Source organism: Vespa mandarinia, chromosome 8 (assembly GCF_050613455.1).
Source record: "Vespa mandarinia isolate Hongniang chromosome 8, ASM5061345v1, whole genome shotgun sequence".
Lineage (NCBI taxonomy): Eukaryota > Metazoa > Arthropoda > Insecta > Hymenoptera > Vespidae > Vespa > Vespa mandarinia.
In genome coordinates this window covers 4,668,122-4,694,236 of record NC_140817.1, presented here as the reverse complement: position 1 = coordinate 4,694,236, position 26,115 = coordinate 4,668,122, and the positions used below count along the sequence as shown (strand labels likewise).

Sequence of the window (26,115 nt, the reverse complement as noted above, 5' to 3'; positions counted from 1 at the left end):
CCGTAATCATTGATGGATATAATATATACATATACATATTCTTCCTTTAGTAAGAAATGTAGAATTGTATTATGCATGTCTTTTTTGAATGCAAGTAAATTATGGTTGCGTACATAATGCATGACGAAAAAAGAAGATAAATTGAAATGTTATTGTAAATATAATTGTATCTTTAATATAATAGTCTAAAACATTAAAACGCTCTGATCACATTATAAATCTGTGATAAATTTATATACTATCAAAATTGACAATATTGTTTTCATATTTCAATATTCTTAATGAGATTCTTGAAGAATTGTATATACAAGTTTTGTTAAACATTGTATATTAATGCCTAATATCGGATGCCAAGTAAATAAATTATTGTCAATGATAATTTTTCGGAAACAAAAAATATGTGGAGATTTTACTCATTGATAAAGAACGATTCGAATTTAATATCAAATTTACTACACATATATAAATTACACATGTGTACAAATAATTCATTTTTCGAAATTCTCTTTCTCTCTCTCTCTCTCTCTCATTCTCTCATTCTCCCATTCTATCATTCTTTCTCTCTCTCTCTCTCTCTCTCTTTCTCTTTTGGATTGGGAAATATTTAATTTCCGAATACAATAAATCTCATATATAGATGATTTATTGAAAAATGTTACATATCTTTTTATATCTCTAAAAAATATATACATATACAAACAACAGGTACCGTTGGTTCATTGCAAGTCCATTTATTTTGTAGTAGCGTAATATTTTGAGTATTAACGATTCGCGACGAGATAATTTAATGAAGTCCTTCGTAGAGGAGATTGTCCTAGTAAAAACGATCGATCGCGAAATATGAATAGATAGTATCTCACTCTGCGAGAATTTTAATTACCAGCTTGTGTTTGAAACAATTAATCTATGATTAATTATTAATGTTTTTCGAGAGAAACTCCTACATCCAGGGTATACTTTGCATTGGAGTCCGTCAGAGGAATTTCTGAAAATAGAGAAATTCTCAAATTGCGTTACTATGAATAAATCGATTTTCTGTTTCTCGTTTGAAATTCTACGCGTTCCTTTGATCTTGAATAACTGGTACACATCTTCTAGTGATCAAGCATTCGAATGATAGACGTGCTTTGTGATTCGAGAGACTAGAATTTCATGTACGGATTTAGATCGATAACTTTTTTCATTGGAACATTGTATTTATATCGTTTGCAGTTTATTCAATATAAGATAAATTAACAAAAATTAAATTATAATTTCATCTCACATATCGAATCTATTACTTTAATATTTTTCAGATAAATGAAAAGAGTATAATCTTTTGTTGTTCTATGGGGGATAATCGATCATTAAAATATAAAAATATTATTAATTGTAGGAAGTCGTATTTATTATTATTATTATTATTATTATTATTATTATTATTATTATTATTATTATCATTATTATTATCATTATTATTGTTATTATTATTATTATTATTATTATTATTATTATTATTATTATTATTATTATTATTATTATTATTATTATTATTATTATTATTATTATTATTATCATTATTATTATTATTATTAATAGTAGTAGTAATAGAAGTAGATATTAAAAGTTGGAGTATTAAAAGTTGAAATTAATGAATATTAAAAGTTTCAGACATTGTTTATTTGAAAATTGATCAAAAGATACCGTCGAATGCACTCACCCGATTTTTCCAGGGATATCGGTATTGCCGTTGGCGTCGAGCTTGATGTTGGTGTTGGCGTGTCCGGAAATTGAACGTGCTTCTTATTTGCTCGTCCTACCGTAGGACTCTTTTCAGGACACGAAAGAACAGTCCGTACCGCGGTTGGACTTTGCGTTGGCGTTGGTGTTGCCTTCGTCTCGTTATTGGTCGGTGCTCTTCGTGAGCTCAAACAGGATGTCGCAGTTGTCGTCGGTTGTACCGCGTATCTCACCGCTGGAACCTTCAAAGGATGTCGCATAATGACTGTTTTAAACCGTGTCCAGAGAACGTTGCTCGAAAGTCTCTTCGTTCGCGATAAAAAAAAAAAATAAAAAAAAGAAAAAAATAAAAAAAAAAAATAAATAAAAAGAATAAAAAATCCTAAACTTAATTAATTAAATATATTTCGAGTATTAATTATTAATCGTATATCTACGTATACGATTAATAATTTTAAATCCTTATATCGTAATAACAATAATGAATAAATTTCATTGATCTGTTATTTGTATCACTTTGAAGAGAGAATTATTTGTATGTATAAATATTCTGTATTTAATAATAACAACAATTATAATATACAAAAACGACACAATAGCTTTTTCCACTTTCATAGAGATCTCTTTGAATTACGTAATTATCGCCTCGCGTATCGTCACACAGAGGAATAGATAGAAAGATAGTTTACCGTGTGGTTCTCATCGATTTACTATAAACTTTACTCGGTATATAATCGGTTTTACCTCTAAATACTCAAAGCATGGTCTTTCTCTTTGGTATAGTCCTGGTATGCCATATCAATGATATAATCTTTCCTTTAGGTACAATACTGTTGCCTTGGATGTTTCCTCCAATATCGATATCCATTGATATTAAGTTATATAATGATATTATTCGATTAAATACAATATGTTTGAGCGATTAATTACAAACGAATAATTTTATTTAACAATAAATTTTTTTCCAAATATTATATTGAATTAATAAATCGAATCAATGCACATATATGCATAATGATACAAAAAAACATAGAATATTTTTTTCCGTATCAATTTTTTTTCTCTCTCTCTCTCTCTCTCACTCTCGATATATCAATCTAAAGTTAACGTTTGACCTTTGAAATTCTAAAATCGTTTAGAAAGAATAGATCTTTTAGTCATCAAAATGTAACAAGGTTTAGGTTCGTATCTTTACTAACATATAGAGAGAACATTGGTATTCTGAGAGTGAAGCCAAGCGAAAGAAGCTGATGCATCGTATTTCTATTCCTTTGGGGATGCAACGACGAGAGGGTAAGCGAAGTTCAGAAATATGTCATACGCGTATCTCTCTTTCACATATAAGATACATAAAGTCAATCCGAGATTATAATCGCATGGACTGGTCTTAATATGTTTAGGCGAATCTAGAATTTGCTACGATATTTTCCTTTCTCTCTTTCTCCTTTTCTCTTTTTCTTTCTCTCCTTTTCTCTCTCTCTCTCTCTCTCTTTCTCTTTCTCTCTTTCTCTTTATGTATGTGTATATATAAATATATTGCGTTCTCTACTTTGTCTCTAATTTAGTTAGCGTTAAATAAGATTATAATCTGCGATATCGTACTATGATATAAATTTACTTTATACAACTCACAATATTCTCTATAATTTGATTTCATTCATCTAATATCATGATATATATATATATATATATATATATATATAATATTATATATATATATATATAATAATGATTTATATATATATATATATATATATATATATATATATAATATTATATATATATATATATAATAATGATTTATATATATATATATATATATATATATATATATATATATATAAATCATTTATTATCATTAATCTTTTCAATCAGATAAATTTATTTAATACTTTTATTGATTGAAATCGTTTATAGAAAAAATTAAATTATTCAATAATTTTATCATTACAATTATAAATTTCATTAATTCGATCTGATTCTATATAAAATTTTTATATTCCTCCGTTCTTTTCGTCTCTATTTAAATTGATTCATCAAGAATAATTGAAAAATATTTAAGAGAGACGAGAGACAAGAAAGTTTCTTTGATTTTTTTTTTTTTTTTTTTTTTTAAATTGAACAATAGTAAATGTTAGATGAAATATAAAGGTTGACGATAAGCGTGGAGAAAAATTTTTCTTTGTTTCTCTTTTTTTATTTTTTTTGTTTTTTTCTTTTTCCATTTTTTTTCCCGGAAAGAATCACTTGTATAACAATCGATATAATTAATTGGAAGAGATAATTAAGAGTCGAAAGACCGTTAGCAGGATTTCGTGAAATGACAAACCGAGATGGAAGAGGTAAAAAACGATCAATACTGAAGATCTCGTTATATTCTCGCGCTCTTATTGGCTCTTACATTCTAATATAAAAGAGCCGATAGGAGAAATATTTTCGTACTTTAATGCGAATCATAAGCCACCGTCACGTTATTAAAATACACGAATAATAATCGATCGATTTCTCTTCTCCGTCGTATCAAAAGTGTTTAATAAAGTGAAACGAGTATGAACGAAGTAGATAAGTCGACTTAACGACTAAACTTTTTTCTTTTTTCCTTTTCCTTTTTTCAATCGATATAGAATCATTCGATTCGAAAAATACGAAACACTTTGTTTAATATTTTTGATATTCCGGTAACGGTTTGGAAAATTGAAAAGTTAAGAAAGATGAAAGATAAATTTGGAAGATGAGATGAGTAGACTCGATAGCTTGAGAAAAAATAATATTTTTGTGCACTTAACTTTTCTTCCCTTATCCCGTTGCCCTTTCCGTCGTGAGACTCTCAGAATACTGACCCTGTAGTCATTGTCATCCGCTGCCGTACCACGGCCGGCCAAATATTCCTGATATTGCGAGATGACGCAGAGAAGAGAGTATACCTATATATGTACATATGTGTGTGTATATATATATATATATATATATATATATATGTATATATACATATATATATATATGTATATATATATTGTATATTATTATAATTCCATTGTTTTGTTTTCTATTTTTTTCTATTTTCTTTTCTTTTCTTTTCTATAATATTTTTATAAGATTTATCGCCTGGATCGTAAAATATTTGTTTTATAGTACCGACGTTAAATGCAATCTTTTAAAATACTCACGTTTAAACATAGAAGAAAAAAGTTGAGCGTGTAGAGCATCGCCGTTATTGGATTAAAGTTGGGCTGAAAAATAGAGAAGACGTCATAGCTCACGCTGAAAGTTTTGTATTTGTCGAAGCAACGTGTTGCTCTCTGTACCTTCAAAGGTATGAAAGAAAAAAAGAAGAAAAAAGAAGAAGAAGAAAAAGAAGAAAAAAGAGGAAAAGTTTCGCAACCCGTTAAATATATTTTTTCTCTCTCTCTCTCTCTCTCTCTTTCTTTTAAACTTTTGGGGTTATATATATATATATATAATATATATATATATACATATATATAAATAACGTCAATGTTTCTTCTTTTGTTGTACGCCTTTATTTTTCTATCGATTCTATAGAAAATTGGAAACCGTTTTTCTCGCACGCTAACAAGCACGATTCGGGTTAGAGAATGTTATTTGCGAGAATGTATTGAAGGTATTGGTCGATAAACAATGCGCACTGAGCGTAAAATAAAGAAATCAAAGAAAAAATAGAAACTACGTGAATCCTATAACGTCACTCTGTTCGATAAATACATAAATATACATATATATATATATATATATATATATATATATATATATATATATATTCTTTTTAAGTATGCAATTCTCTACGATGCGATTTACATCGTATATACATATATATGTATGCATGTATGTATATTTTTATGAATTAATTCATCAATGGTTCGTTTACATCGAATTCTTTATTCATAAACACATTGTAAACCATTGACCAAGTAGTTATGTAAATAAATATTAATAAAATAAAAAAAAAAAAGAAGAAAAAGAAAGAAAATAAAAAGAAAAAGAAGAAAAAATCTATTGGATCGATTTATCGAATATTTGTATTATTTGTCCAATTTTTCTTATCGATGTTTTTCTGTTTTCTTTCTTTTCTTCTTTTTTTTAATACTTTTTCGTACGTATCACTTGTTTAGCACGTTCTTTATTATACGTGTGTGCCTGTGTGTGTGTGTGTGTGTGTGTACGCACGAAAGAACGAAAAACTAATAACACAGTAGCTAGATAGTTTCAGTTTGCTATGTCCCAAGGCAATGTCACGTTTATGATAGACATTTCTTTTCCGCACGAAAGCATGATAGTGTACTACGGTTTGTTCGCACGAAAAGTAAAAACAAAAAGAAAGGAAAAAAACGAAAAAGAGAAAGAGAGATGAAGGTACGAGTAAAAGAGTGACGGGTTCGATCAGAGGTCATCAAGACTTCGTTCTCTTTTTTCCTTTTAGTTCTTACATACAAAAGGTCGAACGGAGATGTAATTTCAAAGTTCGATCTCTTTTTCTTCATGCGGTTGACCCGGTTTTTTTTCTTTTCTTTTCTTTTCCTTTTCTTCTTTTTCTTTTTTTTTTTTATCGAAATCTAAGAATACACCGAGATTTACATCGTCGGAGAATAAAATCTTGTCTATATCGAAGATAAAAATTAATGATGGACAATGTTATTGAAATTTGATCGACGTATTAGAATCATATGTAATAGACGTATTAAAATCAGATTATAATAGATTTGTAAAAATCGAATATATCTAATAGATATATTACAATCAATTTATCTACGATACTCACTGTCACAATTATGAGATACAAAGCGTGCGCGATGTCGACCATACTGCAAGCGATCACGTTAACGATCCATGGCAAGAGGAAGATTCGCTTGTCCTGAAAAGAAGAGAAAAGAAAAGAAAAAAAAAGAAAAGAAGAAGAAGAAGAAGAGGAAGATGAAAGAAAGAAGAAAAGAGAAAAGGAGAAAAAAGAAAATATTCATTTCGAGCTTGACAAGACGACAGGGCGAAAGTTTATGGCTTATTAAGTTAAATATGTTCGCTACTGGAAGAAAGGTATCCCATTCATTTTAATTCCGCACTTACCTAACTTGACTTCTTAAAAAAGTATTCAAACAAACCGAGACCAATTTCTTCATGGTCACTGGCTGACAAGAAGTTATCATGTTTTATAAGATTAAATTAAAATCGAAAGGAGATTGAGAAAGTTCTCTTTGAGGAAAACTTTTTACGATCGTTTTTGTAATGTCTATCCTGGCAAATATTTTTTTTATTTTGTATCTCTTATCAGTGCTATCTTCCTTTATGATAAATAAATAAAAAAGTAATAAATAATGATATATTTGAGGATATTTGATTGATACGAAATTAAATTTTCTTTATCGCATTTTATACAGATTAATTCGCTCGGATTTTATCCGATCGATCGATTATGCATGTTTCTCTTCTGTTCTTTAATGATAAGAGTAAAGTCGATGAGCAAAGAACAAAGACAGCAGTAACAAAGTACTTAGCCTTAATTTCGGACGGTTGGATTATTAATAGCATGAGATTCAAGTGACTGGATAAGTAGTTACCAACTTTCCGAGTTTAAAACTCAGAACGTTATGTTGCGACGTTGGTACGAGATAAAGAAGTTTAACAGTTTGGATTAGATATTTTATGTTTAATAATTGAATCGACGCATGGACTTTTAACGATGCCATGACAAAATAAAATTCGATTAAACGGTAACAACTTAATTAGAAAAGAGGGTTGAATGTTGTCATGTAAATTTGTTTTTGAGAAAACACGAAAATCTCTTATGAATCATTTATTTGACAATTCGAAGGTGCACGTCATTCGCCACTAAAATTGTTACTTTCGAAATTTAAAACTCGTTGTCATAATTATTCCATGCGGATGTTTAATTAACTACTTAGAAATCACGTTTACGGTGTACGAAACGAAGCAAAATTAAATGAAATGAAAGACTAAATGAATTTTTCTTTTTCTTTTCCATTTTATTTTTTTCTTCTTTTCTTTTTTTTTTTTTTATGTAGAATTATATATGAAGAAAGGAGATAAAAGAAAAAAAAACAAAAAGGAAATACTACATTTTTTTTTTGACATAGCTCGAATTATGCAACAGAATAAGAGAGAGAGAGAGAGGGGGGGGGAGAAGGAGAGAAATGAAAAGAAAAGGAAAGTACTTTTGTGAGCAAGGAAACTCATGAAATATTGATTATAATAGGGATCGTTACCCTTCCCTCTATCTCGTTTTGCTTCCTCAAAAGATTTTCTTTGAGCGAAGAAACGATGAGCGTGCGGGACCCTGGAGAAAATCACAGGAGGATGCCTTTGAGCGTAGGAATTAATCTTTAGCCCACTTAGAGAAACTTCCTCCTTCTATATAAATAAGCAAAATATAAGCAAAAGGTGAAGAAGAAGGAGGTAGAGGAAGAAAAAGAAGAGAAAGAAGAAGAAGAAGAAGAAGAAGAAGAAGAAGAAGAAGAAGAAGAAGAAGAAGAAGAAGAAGAAGAAGATGAAGAAGAAAAAGAAGAAGAAGAGGGTTGTGCGAATAGGTAGATACGTATATTTCGCGACGCAACTTGGACTGTTGGCTTTTATATAGGAAGGGGCTTCGCGTAGGGTTGTTTATTAACGGTGTGAAAGTGGAAAATTTATATCTCGTGAAGGTAGCAGCCGGTGAGGCAAACAACGTGAGAACGATAAGAAAACGTACGTCGTTGAAAACACGAGCGACGTTGGAGTTAAGAGAAACCGTGTATCTATTTTTTTTTCTTTTTCTTTTTTTCTTTCCCTTTTCTTTTCATTTTTTTTTTTTTTTAATTCTTTTTCTTTTTCAAAAGATCTAGGAAGAAAATAATAAAGAAAAAAGAATTATTAATACAGAAATCGAATTCAATAGAATAATGTAATATTTATTGTTCCATTTTCTATTATTTCTAATTTCTATGGAATTTTCTCTTTTCCATGGTTTATGTATTTTTAAATATTCTTAAATATTCATTTTTATTTTTTCTTCTTTCTTTCTTTCTTCCTTTCTTTTTTTATTTTTTTTATTTTCTTTTTTTTTTCCATTGGCTTTACACGTAAAGAAATTCTTTTGTTCTATAACGCGTATGAGAAAAGTACTTGAATTATTCACAAATGATGTATAACAGAGAGTTGCCATATTATTATATGTAATATATTATCAAAGAAAAATTTTTTCTTACCTTGAGTAAGCCGTATACGAGAAGAATAGTACAGATTACACCAGAACACGAACATATCAAAAAAGTTATATTGAATCGTACGGTAGCTGAAACAATAAAAATTCTCTCTTTGCTCAACTTAAATATATAACTTTGAAAAACTACGTGATACTTACCAGGGGATATTGTATCAACTTCTAAGAAACTCGACGATTCTGGTAATGATCGATTTCCAGATAAATATTCACTTTCGGCTTGCAAGACTGTTCCTGTTGTAATGGCTAAGATAATAAAGTAAATCTGAAAGAAATGTTTTTTATATTAATTAAATTATAAATTAAAAAAAAAATATATATATATATATTTGCAATCGTGAAAATGAAATGATCTTATACATATATAATATTCAAATTTCAATTCTTATACATATATAATAACAAATTTCTCTTTTTAGAGTATATAATCGTATTATCGAAAGAAATGACAATGTTAAAATTGTTGTAGGCAGAAATTATCGTAGAGTCAATTTCGACAACTACTTCGATTTTACGTCAGAGAGAAAGAGAGAAAGAGAGAGAGAGAGAGAGAGAGAGTGAGAGAAAATGAGAGAGAGAGAGAGAGAGAGAGAGAAGGAGAGAGTGGCAATGTCGTTATCAGCCTGTGGCTATAATATCTCTGACGCGTTTGCCGCAATAATGTCAAACAGTTTCACTGCGTGTTCTTTCGCTAGTTTGAAAGATTAAAGTATTCAAACGAATAGATCTATTTCGCCTGATAAAAAAAAAACATGTTGATTTTTATGTCAACGTTAATTATTTCTTCACAATTTGTAAATATATTTTTTTGGATCTTGTGGACGATCGATTTTCGATTTACGTTCGACTATTTCCGTTCCTCTTTTTATTAGCGGATCGTTCGATGTGTCGACACACGATATCGAATGCAGAATGATGGTTTTATATATATATATATATATATATATATATATATATATATTTTTTTTTTTTTTTATTTCTCTCTTTTTTTCCCTTCTTTTCTCTATATTTTGATATGTGTCGATCGTAAAGATATCATTCAAACGGGAATATATACGTTCATCCTTTAGTTTGCCTTCGATATATTCTCGTGAAAAACTTTACGAGAATAGTTAATGCTTGTGCTGGCTTTACGACGGCTGTTAAAGTGCACTGCCAAATGTCTCGTTATATGTATACGTGTTCTCCCGTTAAGCTTGTATTACATTATAAGGATATAAACGTAGAAACGAGAGCCATCAGGGTCGACCCAATTTTATGTTTCATTTATATATATATATATATATATATATATATATATATATATACATACGTATTGGAGTACTCGAAAAGTTCGTAGCATAATTTTTCATGAAAATTCAAAGCTATGATTAATATGTATGTTTAATACAACTTTATCCAATAGTGTGTATATATATATTTTCCAGGGAATTTTCTGAACGAACCAATCTGTATAATATTACATGGAAAAGGATATGACAAGCAACTTGATACAAGCCTCTTACGACAATCGATATAGTCAAAGTGCATAGCTTTTATCGACAGTACTAAAGTATTGGGAATCGTAGTCTCTTATTCTCACGTTTCTGTCGAATGCAATTTCGTTGTTTGTATTAAAATTCTATGAAGGTGTTAGCTTGTTATTATCGTCTCGTTCCAGAATTACATTTCTTTCTTCTTACGATAAAATATAGATATAAATATATATGTATATAATTAATGTAAAAAACAGTTAAAAAGTAGATTTTTAATGGCGGTGAAAATTTATCTTGTTGATGATATACATCGCGTGACAGTTTGGAAAATGAAATAAAGAGAATCACATTTTCATGATTAAATTAACTATAGTGCTTTGCACATTGCTATGAAATTTCCCATGGGTCATTGAATGTATGTAAACTAATATGAATCCCGGGAATCGTGTGGTTTTCTGCGTTTTCATTCTTCACTCTTTTGAACCTATTCTCACGAATTGAATGTATCTGGAAATAAATATTTTTGTTCTGTTTTTTTTTTTATTTTTTCATTTTTTTTTTTTTTTTTTTTAGTCATCGAAAGCTTTTGCAAACCAGCTTAAAAAAATATAATCATTCCATAAAGAGACGAGAGCACGCGTTTCCGAGCTTAAGTGGATTTTTATTTACCGTGCGAGTTTTGTACGAACGTTATGCCCTTTCAGTATGACGAAACCCGTGTATTAATTATAAATAACGAAATGCATTTCATGTGTTTTCGATTCGAGTTAAAGTGTGATGAATAAATTTTGATAATAATTACATTTAGATGGTCTATATGTATCATCCTTATAATTTACGTAAGTAATCAGCTCTGCTAACAGCACGTATATATTTACGATCAATAATTATAAATACAAGATGATGAATTCCATATATATTTCTTTTAAATTATACAAGTTAAATACAATAGTAGATCAAATCAATTTTGTATTATTGTGTGCTATCATTCAATTCATATCATGATCGTGTTATTCGTTCCCCGATGGTACTTAAGATGTATACCTACGTATGTACGTATCCATATACGTAGGTATGTACATATGTATGTATGCATCTATGTAAAAGTTAGACTCAGATATCGACCAGCAGCAACAGGGTATGCGTTGGGTCACATTGCAAGCACATGGACCGCTTCTCGATTGTCTTAAATGATCACAAATATTAAAGGATGTAGTCAAATGAACTAGACTATTGGATATAAGCACATTCATACATATCGATTTTATCAATATATACATACACATACACACATGCACATACATATACATATGTAATAAAAGAAAAGAAGGAACAATACGTGTAATATGATCGAAAATTATATCATATATATAATAGAAAGAAAAAGGATCAATTGACAGACTTCGATGTCTATCGAGTATCGATAATATGACGTTTACAGAACTCAATGAAATTTTCTCTCGGTTGTATGGAAAAAAAGAAGTTTAGACAAAATGCGTTCGCTTGTAGCGAGCAGAATCTCATGAAGGAAAACGATATATATATACGTTTTCTTTATAATATTTACCAATCTCTCTCGCGGATATATATATATATATATATATTTCTTTTTTTTTTCTTTTCCCTTACAAAGTAAATCAATTGTATCTAACTGGAAACGTATCAACCACAAGAGAAAAGAAAATTCAATCGAAATCGAAACAACATAGTTTATTTTTCGTATGAATTGTATACTAACCCCCTAGTAGTTCCCCTTTAGGGTTTCATTAGAAAATGGGTGAAATCAATCGCACTGAGATGTTACTTACTCCGGTATAAATGGCACAAGCGTAACTCCCTCTGCGAACTGATTGCCAACAGCAACAGGATTGCATGATGGCCATGCTTCGAACGCGTGTGCGACCTTACGCACCCTTGTTGAAATCGAATCGAGCGTGAAAATGATAAGAATGAGAAAATAAAAGATCCGAAATGTACCAGCATGAATCTGAGTTTCTTGCGTGCGCGCGCGCGCGCGGCCGCACACCCCTATCGTCGTTTTTGTATTTATTTTTATTTTTCGGTTCTGTTTTTTCTTCTTCTTTTCTTCCCTTCCCGTTTTCGCTTCTTTTTTTTTTTTGTTCTTTTCTCTTTTTCTTATTTCCTTTTTGTCGTATCGTACAGTTTTATGATTTTTCGAGAGATTTCGAAGATTTGGAAATAATTGATACGAGGATGAGAGGACTCATCTCGTCCTCTCGCGGAGGAACGCACAAGCGGAGCGGAAACGCTGCTCGACGCTGACTGTTCCTTGTCTTCGTTGAATTTCGCGTGTCGAGTTCCTGCGGCGCGAAAAGCATCGAGGTCGGACGCATGCGTGATAGAAGATTTCTATCGAAATTGGAATGAGGATGAGAGAGAAAGAGAGAGAGAAAGAGAGAGAGAAAGAGAAAGAGAGAGAGAGAGAGAGAGAGAGAAAGATAGAACAACCCCTATTTTCTTTTTCTTTCCTGCTTTATTATCTTTTTCTTTTTCCCATTCTCTCTCTCTCTCTCTCTCTCTCTCTACATATATATATATATATATATATATATATAGATATATATACATGTATATGTGATTATCTATATTAATATTTATCTAATGGAGCAAAAAGATGTTGTTAGATAAATCGTACTGCAAGATGTTCCTTCATCAACTTCAAACTTGCGAACGTCACAAACGAGGTGACGATGAGTTTTGCGAAAAGAAAACTTCAAGGTCGAGCCTTACGTCGTATAAGATGAGTTCAGCGAGAAAAACTTTATGAGTTTAGCCCTTACATCGTATGAAAAGTTACATCGTACAAAAGTTACAGGTTACTAGTTTTATAATAATCATCTGAAGGATCAGAACTTGCGTAAATAAAGTTATTGACATATTATAAAATAGAGACGTGTACTTATTTATTTCTATTTCTAATAAATTTTTCTTTTTCCCTTATTTGCCAGACAATATATAAATTATCAATAACGCCTTCAATTTTTTTTCTTGGATTATATTTATATCGTCCTATTGTCTAACAAAATAAAGAATGTTAATAATTAATAAGAGCGCTATTGTTTTTTATTCGAAGTTTAAGAAATATTATCTTTCTTTGCTCCTTTTTCTATTAAATTTTTACTTTTAATTAGTTTTCTTCGTTATACGAGCTAAAGTGTTGATCTTCTTAAAAAGAAAAAAAAAAAAAGAAGGAAAAAACAAAAAGAAAAAAGAAAATGCAAAGCTAGATTACTGAAAAGTTGATCTACGTGACAGGGAGCTTGATATCATAAATTATTCGCATCAAATTGCTCTCCTTTTTGTGATAACCTCATGTCAAAACGTCGGATGCTAAACGACAGACGATCCTTATCGTATATATGTGAGACAGGCTTAACTTAAAGGTACTTTTAAGGTAAAAAGGAAAATACGTGTTTGAGGATAAAACAAGAAGAAGAAGAAGAAGGAGAAGAAGGAAAAGAAGAAGAGAGGCAAGAATTTGAGTTTTAGGAAATGGTCTGTAAAATACTTGAGATTTTTTTCTTTCTCGTAAAATTTATACAAGAAAGTGAGAGAGGAAGAAAAACACAGAGAGAAAGATAGAGAGAGAGAAAGATAGAGAGAGAGAGAGAAAGATAGAGAGAGAGAGAGAAAGATAGATAGAGAGAGAAAGAGAGAGAGAGAGAAAGATAGATAGAGAAAATAAAAGTACACATATCCCTTAAAGCTTTTATCGTATGCGTAGTAAAGAAACGCTGTGGAGCTTTCGAATAAATTTACTACTTGTTCCCCTCCAGGCAGCACTCCTTCGTAGAATAAATAAGCGAAGGCACGCTCGAATTTGCGAGATAGATAGAACTCTCTTCTTTCGAAGGGTGGCAACAATTTTCTTCAACCTTCACTTCTTACATGAGCTATCTTATACATACGTATGTAAGTATATCGCGATGTGGACTTTGAAATGTTATTCAGAATAAAGGAGTCGGATAAATCGAATCGTAGGTATGAAGATTTAGGGAAAAGTATACGAGTGCGACGAACCATAAAAACATTTAAAGTGAATGACATCTTGCCGTAGAAACATTTAAAACGAATTACATTCTATTGACGTTTCGATAACACGAAAATGTGTTACCAATGGGATTGCTATTTTCAACGTAATTTTCAGCATTTGGTGTCATTGTGATAGATGTCTGAGATATGTAATAAAGTGAACTCAAAGTGAGAGAGTGAGAGAGAGAGAGCGAGAGAGAGAGAGAGAGAGAGAGAGAGAGAGAGAAAGGGAGAGAGAAAGAGAGAGAGAGAGAGAGATTTCACTGCAACAACACAACTGCGGACAATGTAATCAAGGTATAAATCAATTACAGTACTTTAGATGAGCTTACACTCACGTACAATCCAGTTCTGTTGGTTTCCTTCAGTCCGGATGTTGCAACGTGCTTTTGCCTCTAGTCGGATTCATTGACTTCTCTCTTTGATACTGAACTTCGTGTCTCTATCGTGAATATTCATTGAAAAAGATAGTTCTTGTATATCATATAGATATTCTTGTATGTCAATGATATTCATTATAAAGTTCATCGGTCCTTTTTTCCTTTTTTTTTTTTTTTTTCTGACGCGATTCCAATATCCATAGGTCATAACAATCTGCTTTTTATATTCTTCGATTCATTAATAAAATTATCACTGTAGATAATATATTTCATGTACCAATATATTTTTTAAATTAGACGAATAAAGTTATTTCAGTAGGTTAATTGGAAACGCGTTCTCTAACATTTCTTTCAAACGTTTCTCTATTATTAAATGCGATTTTCTATGAAAACGTTTTATCGTTATAGGTAGAAACTTTTACGAACACGAAAATTGTTAGAATTCGATCACTCATACCATTGTCCTGTTAATTGTTTCTTGCGGATCAATAAACATCGTACTCTATCAATGCTTCAAAATTGCTTCCAATCTTGTCGTAGAAAATTGTAACGTACGACAGGATGCACGACGAATTTAATTTTAATTTCTTCGATTTATTAATAATTATGATGAATTATCGCAGATAAAAAGAAAATTGTATATAAAATTGAGAATTCATTTAATTCTATATTGCTTTCGTAATACATAATGTTTTGATTATTACTCTTATAAGTGTATACATAACGCGCCAGTCTTGTCATAAAGCTATTACATAATGCACCAGAAGAAAATATTACAATTATTATATCTTATATAACACCTTAAAAATAATATTATTATAATATATTTATTTAATAGCACATTAAATGTTATTTCATGACTGTTCGTTATTACATTGATCTAACCATTTTAAATGAATTAGTTCAGAACAATGTCTATACTATACAGATATTAATCTATACATATACGCGTATGTATACATCTATATATATATATATATATATATATATATATATATATATATATATATGCGCGCGCGCGCGCGCATGTGTGTATGTGTGTATGCATATCGTTTATATAGTTATATTAAAAGAAGACATAGGAAGAATATCGACACGAGTATCATTAATTTCTTTCGTGACATAATAATACAATGTAAAGAAAAGTATAATATTAGAAATTAGAACGTATAGATTGCAGCGCCCTGATCAGGTTCCGTAGGAAATACTAGGTCATCCAGGTCAAGTTCATAATTTCTACAATTTTCCCAAAGATATTGTTGAATGTCCTCAACGAATTGAGAAATTTTTTCCTTTGTGATGATAGCCACTATACATCCACCCCATCTATTGTAATACAAATGATGTACTTTACATAATATACATGGTTTGTATAAATATACTAAATAGTTTGACTAGATAAAAATTATATATAGTATGAATAATCTGATTTTCGATATGATAAATTGGATATTTTTTGTTCTTTTTTTTTTTTTTTTTTTTTTTTTTTTTTTCAAATAAATAGATAAAAGTGGCAGTAACATTTATATAATAAATTGGAATGAGGATAAAAAAATCTTTTCAAGATTATATATATGTATGTTTTGAGTATTATGAAAAATGGGTCAAAGCAAAACACGGTAGAATAAAATTCATTTATCTTTCTTATAAGATCGATTTGCGAGGGTAGGGAAAACAGATGATCGTTTGCAAACTCGTTCGGAAATAGGAGTTTCTATATATCGAAGTTCCGGGGTGTGACCCGAACTTGTCAATAGACATCTATTAACGGTCTAATGGACGTTACTATGATTTGAAGTAGTCGAAGGGAAAAGATACATAGGGATGCCGAACTTTAGGGTGTTGGGGCTGTATTTTTTTTTTTTTTTTTTTTTTTTTTTTTTTTTTTTTATATACACACTTAAATAGGAATCGCACGGACATATTGATATCTATATATCCATAGATATATGATACTTATTTGATAACAGACTTGAATCTTCTATTATTATTGTACATATAAATAATATCTTATATTTATAAGTAAAACATAAGTAAGATGGTGGAGATAGAAGGTCACGCTTTTAGAGTATATATATTCTTGTTTCACGATAAAAGCTCTTCACCTTAAGAAGCTTAAGGTATGCATTTATATATCCATATATACGCTATATGTATATATATATATATATATATATATATATGTGTGTATACCATATGTATATACAATAAGATTGTACTTACCCAGCTCCGGTGAGTCTAGCACCGAGTGCTCCACAATTCATGGCCTTGTCGACGAGTGCATCGACACGTGGATGGCTACACTCGTATAGTTTACAAAGACTCAAATGGCTCTTCGACATCAATTCGCCTAACAACATGACTTTTTCCTCTTCTATTAACGTATCATCTTTGTTTATGCGCTCGAATTCGGCTACTCTTAGCGCTTCTGAAACGTGTATTAGATTATCAATACGATTTTACAAATTGATTTTCGTACGAACGAGCTTTCGAAATAATAATAATAATAATAATAATAATAATAATAATAATAATAATAATAATAATAATAATAATAAAAAGTAAACGGAAGGGGGGAAGTTAGGGTTGGAAAAAGAAAAAATAGAAAAAAATCGACGGATTTCTTAACGCTTAGTTTTCGGTATTTTAGTAAAGGGAAAAAGATATAAGGTAAGAGAGTGGTATCTTCGAAGGGTTTCTCTCTCGGCTGCTTTTCGTCGAGTTTCCACGGCAATAAATTTCATGACAGTGTTGGTCTCAGGATGACAAGGGCCGAGTGGTATGTGTGTCGGACGCAATCGATATGTCGCCGTCGTGAAAATTTATAGCATTCGTAAAGGAATGCATCCATGCTGTTTGATTGATAAATAAGACTTTTTTTTACGTTAAAGAATTTGCCATTAATTTGATCAATTTATATATCTATCTATCTGTTTATCGATATCTATACATATAAATATATGCAAATTTTCTTTAGTATTTTAATTGAAAGTGTGTTATTTCAAATTATTTATCATTCGAATTCCTTACCTTGGAATACATGTAAGGCACGTTGTTTAAGCTTGTATGTTTGGGATGCATTAAACGAGGCAATTTGAGATGTTTCCTTTAGTTCTTCGTACGTCGTAGAAAGGCACTCGCAAATCTGAGAAACGTTAAAACCTTACATAAGCTTTTAGACTTATTGGGGTTCAATCAATCGTTGGATCGTCTTAAACTCGGCACGTACCTCGTCGATGGTGTAAGGTTCTTCGTGAAGATCTTCCATCACAATCGTGGCCATTTTTTCCAAGCTAAAACCGAGACGGTTTTGTACGTCAATTAATCTTCGCACACTTTCCCAATTTTTATTTCTCTTCTTGGCTATTATCTACAACAAGATTGAATCGGTTGTCAAGAATTTCTCAACTTAAGGACCACGAAATCGTTTATTTGTCAAAAATAAATAATCACGTCTTTTGTAGAGAGATTGAGAGAGAGAGAGAGAGAGAGAGAGAGAGAGAGAGAGAGAGGGAGAGGGAGAAAGGGGAAAAGAGAGATATATATACATATCGATTTTACAAAATGCAAGAATAATTTTATGTTACGCATCCGAAAGCTCGAGCTTACGCGAACTCGTTGCCTTATATAAGTGATTAAACGATGAAACCGGTATAACTCGGTTAAACAAAAAAAAAAAAAAAAAAAAGTAAAAAGAAAAGAAAAGAAAAATTCCGTCTCGTCAGCTTTATTTACTACTTAATCTCGAAATAAATTTCTAAAAAAGAAGAAAATAAAAAACAATGCAATGAAACAAACAAAGATGTTTTTTACGATACCTGTGCAGCCAAACGGCATTCCGCTACTCTTAGATTATAATCGGCGGTCGATGCTTTATTATGATAAGCTTGGCTGTGCGCTATCACGAAAACAACACTTTCAGGTAAGGTAATGTCGGTCGCACGTAAAGGATTAAATTCTATCAGCTTAGCAGCACCTATTGTAGACAATGATAAATTATTATTCAATTGTTCAATATTTTCTTTCTTTCTTTCTTTCTTCCTTTTTTTTTCTTTTTTTTTTTTTATCTGATCGAATTATATATCCCTTGTGATAAAAATTCATACCTGCTCTCCCTAAGAAAGCAATCGCCTGGTCCATCCCACCACCTTGAGTGCCAATATGTCTTTCTGCTCTGGCACTGATAGTTGCCAAATCTCGTTTCGATAATCTAAACTGTAATGTTATTACGTATTTTTTTTTCTTTATAATAATATAAACGAATACTTTGAATTAACGTGAATACGATCGGTGGATAATATATTTTTAAAATATCATTGGAATTTACCGGCTTCAATCATATTGATGCACAGATTTATGAGATAATTTTATTTTTATTTAACAACGTTAATGCGATTATTTAGAACTCGAAAAAAAAAAAAATATATATATATATATATATACATACACTAGATACTGCATTGCAAGAACGCAAAGAATTACAGTAGATCAAGGTATTCTTAAAGGCTTACGAGATACCAAAACAAATTCTGTCTCTTTTTTTCTTTCTCTTTCTCTCTTTTTCCATCCAACTCTTAAATGTCTCGTTCTATCCGCTATCATCCTAGGTGGAATTTATCTATCGGAGCTTTACTCGATAAAAAGGAAAAAAGAGAAAAAAATAAGGAGAAAAAGGAACAAAAAAAAAATAAAGAAAGAAAAATTACTTGCGGAATTGTAACAGTTTAAATGAACATTGATAATTGAGCTTTTATATTTTCTTTTTCTTTTCATATTTTTTTCTTCATCCGTTTTGTCGATAAACTTGTCTTCTTCTTTTTTTCGAATTTTGTTTATTCTTTTTTTTTCCCTCTCGCTTTCTTTTTTTCTCTCCTTCTTTTTTTCTTTCTCGTCGTTCAATTTAAAGGAGTAACAGAATAGTTTCAGAAAAAACCAGACGTGTTTCATTTCTCGGTTTGAATAATACGGTTTGTGTTAGTCGAGTAATTCGACGGGCTGAATGAAGAGAAATGAAAAAAAAAAAGAAGAAGAAAAAAAAGAGAGAACGAGAAATAAAAAAGAAATATGAAAAAGAAAAAGAGAAAATAGAGAAACAGTTTGAAAGAGAATAGGCAAAGAGAAACGAGTACGCAAAAATCCGCGAATATTCTCATTCAGTGATAACGATACGTTTTTCAATGACGTATCGTCGATACGTGATTCATCAAAAGAGCACAGAATTTAATGGCACTTGGAAATTCACCAGCGTCTGCACGATAAAACCATTTTTCTGGTTTCCTATCCTCTTTATCACGTACTTTTTTTTAAAAGAAAAAAAAAAAAAAAAGTTTCTTTCGTCGATCGCAATTTTGATCGATTGCACGCAGTTAGTTCATTAAAAAAAAAAAAAAGTCATATAGTTTACTCGAATAAACTTGGCCTAGATTACGTAAAAGGGTTATTCCGCTTCTTCTTTCTTTTTTTCTTTTCTATCTTTCTTCCTTTCTTTTCTCCCTCTAACCCCTCACTCCTCAACCCTTAAACCCTTCACGGATCTTTCGACGAAAATTACTTTAACTCGAAAACTTTCGTGAGAGGGGAGGGGAGGGGAAACACATGAAACTTCTCGTAGTTGATATTAATACGGTCGATAGGTCCGAATTCGTGTCGATTTAAAGATCCAAGTTACTTACTTACGTCTCTCTTTGACATGTTAAAAGATCCTGAGAGAAAATTAAAAGAGCTCCACGAAGAAGATTGATCGTAAGAATTAAAATGAAAAAAAGAAAATAAAATACAAAGAGAAAGAGAGAAAGAGAAAGAAAGAGAGACAGTAAAAAGAATTTTGTTTTCTTGCAATTACATTTCTTCTTATTATTACCATCTTAATTAAAGTTCCTTCCTCTTTATAATTAATCTCACCGAAATTCTATTAATACGTGGGGGATATTAGATTCGGTAAAAAGAATGCACGGAACTTCAAATGCAAAAAGGAATAGACGGATAAAACATCGGCTCGATTTCGAGCTTTGCGAAACGTATTCGTAACTCGATTCTGAATACCAAATTCCAAAGGTTCTCTCTTCTTTCCGCTTTTCCTTTTTCGTTCTCACAGAAAGCACAGAGAGTAATGTGCGGAAGACATCAAGAAATTCCAATGGCATTCCGTTCGAGGACATCCGACGCATAATCTTAAAGACATGAAAGTGCTCCTCTTTCGAGAAAGGAAGGAAGAAGACATTAGGCTCAAGAACTTTTATCATCGATCTCAAAATGGAAGAAAAAGAAAAAGAGAAAAATAGAGAGAAAGAGAGAAAGAGAGAGAGGTAGAGAGAGAGAAAGAGAGAGAGAGAAAGAGAGAGAGAGAGAGAGAGAGAGAGAGAGAGAGAGAGAGAGAAAGGAAAAGCAAAGGAAAGAGAAAAAAAAAGAATATATATAATCATAAAAGAAACAAATGTAATATAGATGAGTTAATAATCTCTTTTGAATTCACGTCATAGAAACGTCAAAAAAAATGACAAAAACGAAAAAAAAAACGAAAGGAAGAAAAATGTTCTTTCTTGGCATTATAATTTCTATGAAATATGTATGTACATATTTTATAAGATATTTTGATGTAAATAGAAACAGAGAGAGAGAGAGAGAGAGAGAGAAGGAAAGAAAATAAATATATATAAATTTATAAAGAAAAACAAAGATGATACAGACGAGTGAATAATCTATTTTGAATTCATGTAGAAATGTAAAACAAAAAATAAAAAAAAAAAAAAATAACAAAAAGAGGAAAAAAGTCTTTTTCTTGATGTTGCAACTTTTATGATATATATACATATATAAAAGAAGATATTTTACTATTGATCTTGATGTACATATTTTAACTAGAAAAATTTAACGATTATATATTTTTTCGATTTCATATTCACGTTTTGTCGAACAAAATTTATAAATGTTAAAAGGGAGGATCTCACGATGAAATAACATAATACCTAATCGGTGAACTATAATCTTTCGACTTCCTCACTACCGATTCTATCTCATTCCTCGCGGAATAAAAATTCATTAATTTGAATGAAAGAAAAAGTCAGAAACTTATTTGCGGTTTTTCTCGCCAAAGAGATTAACGTATTAAATTGAGAAATATCGGATGGAAATTTGCATTCGATGTTAAAACATTTTATAATTCTTATAATATTATAGTATATCATTAATTTCAATGTAAACGTTAATATTAAAATCATTAAATCAAAATGTAATTAGATAATAATTAAAAATTATATATGTGTCTATAAATGTATGTGTATGTTTCTGCTTTTGTGTGTGTGTGTGTGTGTATACATGTCTTACATAAAAACATGAGATTTATAAAAAGAAAAGTCAAAAAAAGAAAGAAGTGAGAAAAAACACGAAAGAAAATTAATGAATGGAAGAAAATTTACCTGACTAGCATGAACCAATGAAAGAACTGATGCTGATACTAGAGCACTAGAGCTTGAAAGGCCAGCATTAGCAGGAACATTGCCCCATACAGCAGCTAGAATTCCTTTAGGAACTTTTTCCTTTGGGATCACTTCGAGAGCACCCTGTATACCGCACAAAAAATATTTGTACCAGATTGGTCCTGTCTCGGCATCATTGATACAAGCTCTAAAAAGGTCATAAAATATCTTTTAATTTTTATTAAAGATATTAAAAAGTTCGATGATTTTCTACATTGTTTAATCTGATTTCATTTAATTATTATGACTTACTTCACTTTGTCGAAATCACATTGAAAATCATTGTAACTTGCGTTAACATTAGTAACACTGATTTGATGATCATTCGATATAGCAATTGCTACGAGTATGTGTTGCTTGATCGCCATAGGACAAACCGAATATCCGCAATAATCGATATGCTCGCCGATCAAATTTACTCTGAAACGTTATAATAATAATAATAATAATAATGATAATAATAATAATAATAATAATAATAATAGTAATAATAATAATAATGATTTATTATCTGTTCTCTATAGGAAATGACATCAAGTGGATATACAAACGAACGGATTAATTCCGATGAAATATTGCGAATAAATAACCAAGGTATATCTTTAATTGTTATATTAGAATTATTCAAATCGAACTCACCTTCCTGGAACTTTAACAACAAAGGAAGGCTCACGATCGTACTTGTGAATAAAATGATCAGTGAGAATTTTCAATTTCAACATAAACGAATCATCTGTTTTAAAAATCGACACTCCATCCTCCGATTCGGAAAAATGATGTTCACCGTTCACGTTCTCTGACATTTCTGAAAATAATAAAACGTTTGAAATGCAAAAAAAAGAAATACCTTATTGTTAATACGATCTTTTCGAAAATCATAAACAATAATAACAATAACAATAATAATAATAATAATAATAATAATAATAATAATAATAATAATAATAATAATAAATATAATAATAGTAATAATAATAATAATAATAATAATAAATATAGTAATAGTAATAATAATAATAATAAACATATGATCGTGAAAGATCTTTTTGATCATTGATCAATAGATCGATCGATTGATCAATTTGCAGATTTGCAGATTTAATTGATTGTTTGAAAATATTCGATCGAAAATGTTATTAATAAAATGGCAGATTCCATTGGAAAATTGTTAATATCCGGAATGAAAACGAGGTCAACGCCATTAATGTAATTACGTTGTTGCGCGCTATAGTGCGGTTGTAGTATCGTTCGATTTCCCCCAAACATGCCCCGGAAACTTTCGTTTAAAACTCGTGATAATCTCGCGCAGTGATAATAAGAGTGTGCTGCAATTTTCACAGACGGCCACTAAAATATCTATAATTTGTTTCACGTTATGTCACTATCGAACCTTATTAATATCGTTTATCTTGATTTATTATAAAATGATTTTTCTTCTTTTTATTATCATCACTGAAAATATTAATTCTGATATCGATCAAAGATAAGATTTTTATTTACTTTTGAATATTATTTTCATAAACCGTGTCAAATAGATAAAATTGACAAAATCCAATTGATTTATGAACAATGAAGATTATTGAATAATATATATATATATCATTTATCTATAAAAAAGTTAACACGAGATATCGATAAGTGTAAACGATAAAATCTTCATCTATATATTATTTTAAATGTATTTAATATCGATATTTTGTCACGAGATAAGATCGAAATACACATTGTATTTGCATATATTTGCTCTTATTTAAAATTATAATTACGAAAATTTAAATTGCCCGCGTTTAGTTTAACCTATCGCTATCTCTATTTTTATACTGACTCATTATCGTAATCTATCATGGAATCATCTCCCACGTAATCATTAGCGGAAAACTACTTTGTTTGCTTTATTTCTCGTACTTTTTCTAATTGATAAATTTATAATACAAAAAAGAAAATATTAACCGTTACATGCAATGAAGTGCATTCTTATTGATGATAAAATGAGAATGACATTCGAGTGTATCATATTATCTCATTTAATACAGATATTTGAAAGGTATTCTTCAATGAACATATTAGCGATTACAAACGTAGTTGATATTATATTTATCTTAAGTATATGTGTATATGTATGTGTATTTATATAAAAAAAATAATACCTAATAAATTGTTGTCTTAATAAAAAAATCAGGTTCACTCGAAATTGCCGTTGAGCCTTTTTTCTAGATGAAAATATTAAGAGCCAAATCCTCCCGCTCGAAGAAAACGGACGAATGCACTTACTAAATGCAACGCAATGTGGCGCCAGCTGTCGACGTAGTTGCTTACGTGACACCCTATATAGATATAAGTATATATATATATATATATGAGCGCGTTCGTATGCGCAGAAGCATAGCCGATCGAGAAGCGTCTCAATTGTGTGAACGCCGACACGCTTCGAGAAGTTGGCGTTTATTTGTGCGATCGATTTATCGCATATTTTCGATAGATAATAAGAATGATTTAAATTATAAATATGACGAGCTACGTCATACGTACCTACCTTCTTTCTTCACGATTTCAATATATTATATGAAATAATTTTACGTCTGTTATCTTCAATAAACGTGATACTTCTTTTTTTTTATGCTGCGTCGCCCGGTATACACTTTTAGACTTTATCGATCTAGTCAATGTTTCCTTCAACGAATTCCCTCCATGACCGCTCGTGGCGTTACCGATCATTACAAGTCCCGCCATTTTTTAAAGCTATAGCGCGGTAATTTTTGAATAATATATATATATATATATATATATATATATATATATATATACACATATAGACAAACTAATTTCGTAAATTGACATCCGCCTTTTTTTGCATCATGCTATACTTGTTATTTATCTCGATGAACATATAAACATTAACTCTTATTTAAGATAGCATGTTTCCTTTTTATATGCAACGATTATTCGTGAACGTTTCGTGTATAAAATAATTTATTAATGCACATACGAATCGTAGTATTTAACAAGTGAAGAATAATTAATGAAGAAAAAACTTAAAGAAAAATTCGTATCATTAGGGTCTATCTTAAAAATCTTTATTTGTATGTGTTACGTATAATTAAACGTATGAAATAGTTGACATTTCGCTAAAAAAAGATCATATTCTTTTTCTCATACATTTTTTTTTTTATTTACATTTCATCGATCTGCATTGGCAATATAATAATATACGCTTCTTTGTTTATCTTTATATTCTATAATGCAGTTACAGTTGCTCGACCTAGATTTTGAGAAGTATCCTTTCACCAAATAATGTAGAATATCCATATATAATATTATATATATATATATATATATATATATATCAAAATGAAATAAATTCTATATGATATATCGAGGTAGATATATCGAGGAATATAAAAAAATTATTATGTCAGGCATTTTGATTATGACCAAAGATATAAGTCCAACCAAACGGTTCAATTGCAATCACAGATGAAGTATATACATCATAATTATATTTGATTGTTCACGCTAGTCTCACTAGAAATTGCAACTCGATTTCACTATTTTCCACTTGAAAGATTCGACATGTTATTTTCTCTTTCTCATATACTCCTAAGATTGGCTCATGTGGATAATTAAGGAAAATTATAAATCAAGTACTTTTTCGTTTCTTTTTTCTCTCGATAATGGTAAAAACAATCTTACGTAAATTGATATTTCTTATTGTCCTTTTAACGAGTTATGTTATTTTTCCCTTTTCTTGTTTTTTTTTTTTCTTGTTTTGTTTTCTAGACTTTTAT

The 26,115-nt window shown here is 30.1% G+C and overlaps 2 protein-coding genes across 7 annotated transcripts; both read right to left on the bottom strand.

Annotated features, from left to right (window-relative positions):
• Positions 1-341: 341 nt before the first annotated feature.
• LOC118451125 (uncharacterized) lies at positions 342-12,768 on the bottom strand. 3 transcript variants are annotated; one of them, XM_035887327.2, is made up of 8 exons: positions 12,231-12,763; positions 9,089-9,212; positions 8,934-9,019; positions 6,497-6,589; positions 4,887-4,949; positions 4,506-4,643; positions 1,700-1,961; positions 347-985 (listed from the first exon to the last, which is right to left on the bottom strand). In XM_035887327.2, exons 1-8 carry the CDS (start codon positions 12,303-12,305, stop codon positions 918-920), a joined length of 909 nt encoding a protein of 302 aa, XP_035743220.1. In that variant the 5' UTR covers positions 12,306-12,763; the 3' UTR covers positions 347-917. The 3 variants fall into 3 exon arrangements, with proteins under 3 accessions (XP_085514736.1, XP_035743224.1, XP_035743220.1); XM_085658610.1 differs by lacking the exon at positions 4,506-4,643 and having other exon boundaries at positions 342-985; positions 12,231-12,768; XM_035887331.2 differs by lacking the exon at positions 6,497-6,589 and having other exon boundaries at positions 345-985; positions 12,231-12,765.
• A 3,085-nt stretch (positions 12,769-15,853) lies between these two features.
• Positions 15,854-24,638, bottom strand: Galk (N-acetylgalactosamine kinase). Of its 4 annotated transcripts, none has more exons than XM_085658608.1 (10): positions 23,831-23,919; positions 22,970-23,135; positions 22,583-22,750; positions 22,271-22,478; positions 18,962-19,070; positions 18,674-18,831; positions 18,085-18,225; positions 17,886-18,000; positions 17,079-17,283; positions 15,854-16,181 (listed from the first exon to the last, which is right to left on the bottom strand). In XM_085658608.1, the coding sequence occupies exons 1-10, from the start codon at positions 23,847-23,849 to the stop codon at positions 16,016-16,018; spliced, it is 1,455 nt and encodes a 484-aa protein (XP_085514734.1). In that variant the 5' UTR covers positions 23,850-23,919; the 3' UTR covers positions 15,854-16,015. The 4 variants fall into 4 exon arrangements, with proteins under 4 accessions (XP_085514734.1, XP_035743214.1, XP_035743215.1 ...); XM_035887321.2 differs by lacking the exon at positions 23,831-23,919 and adding an exon at positions 23,545-23,696; XM_035887322.2 differs by lacking the exon at positions 23,831-23,919 and adding an exon at positions 24,478-24,638 and having other exon boundaries at positions 15,855-16,181.
• Between the last annotated feature and the right edge of the window lie 1,477 nt (positions 24,639-26,115).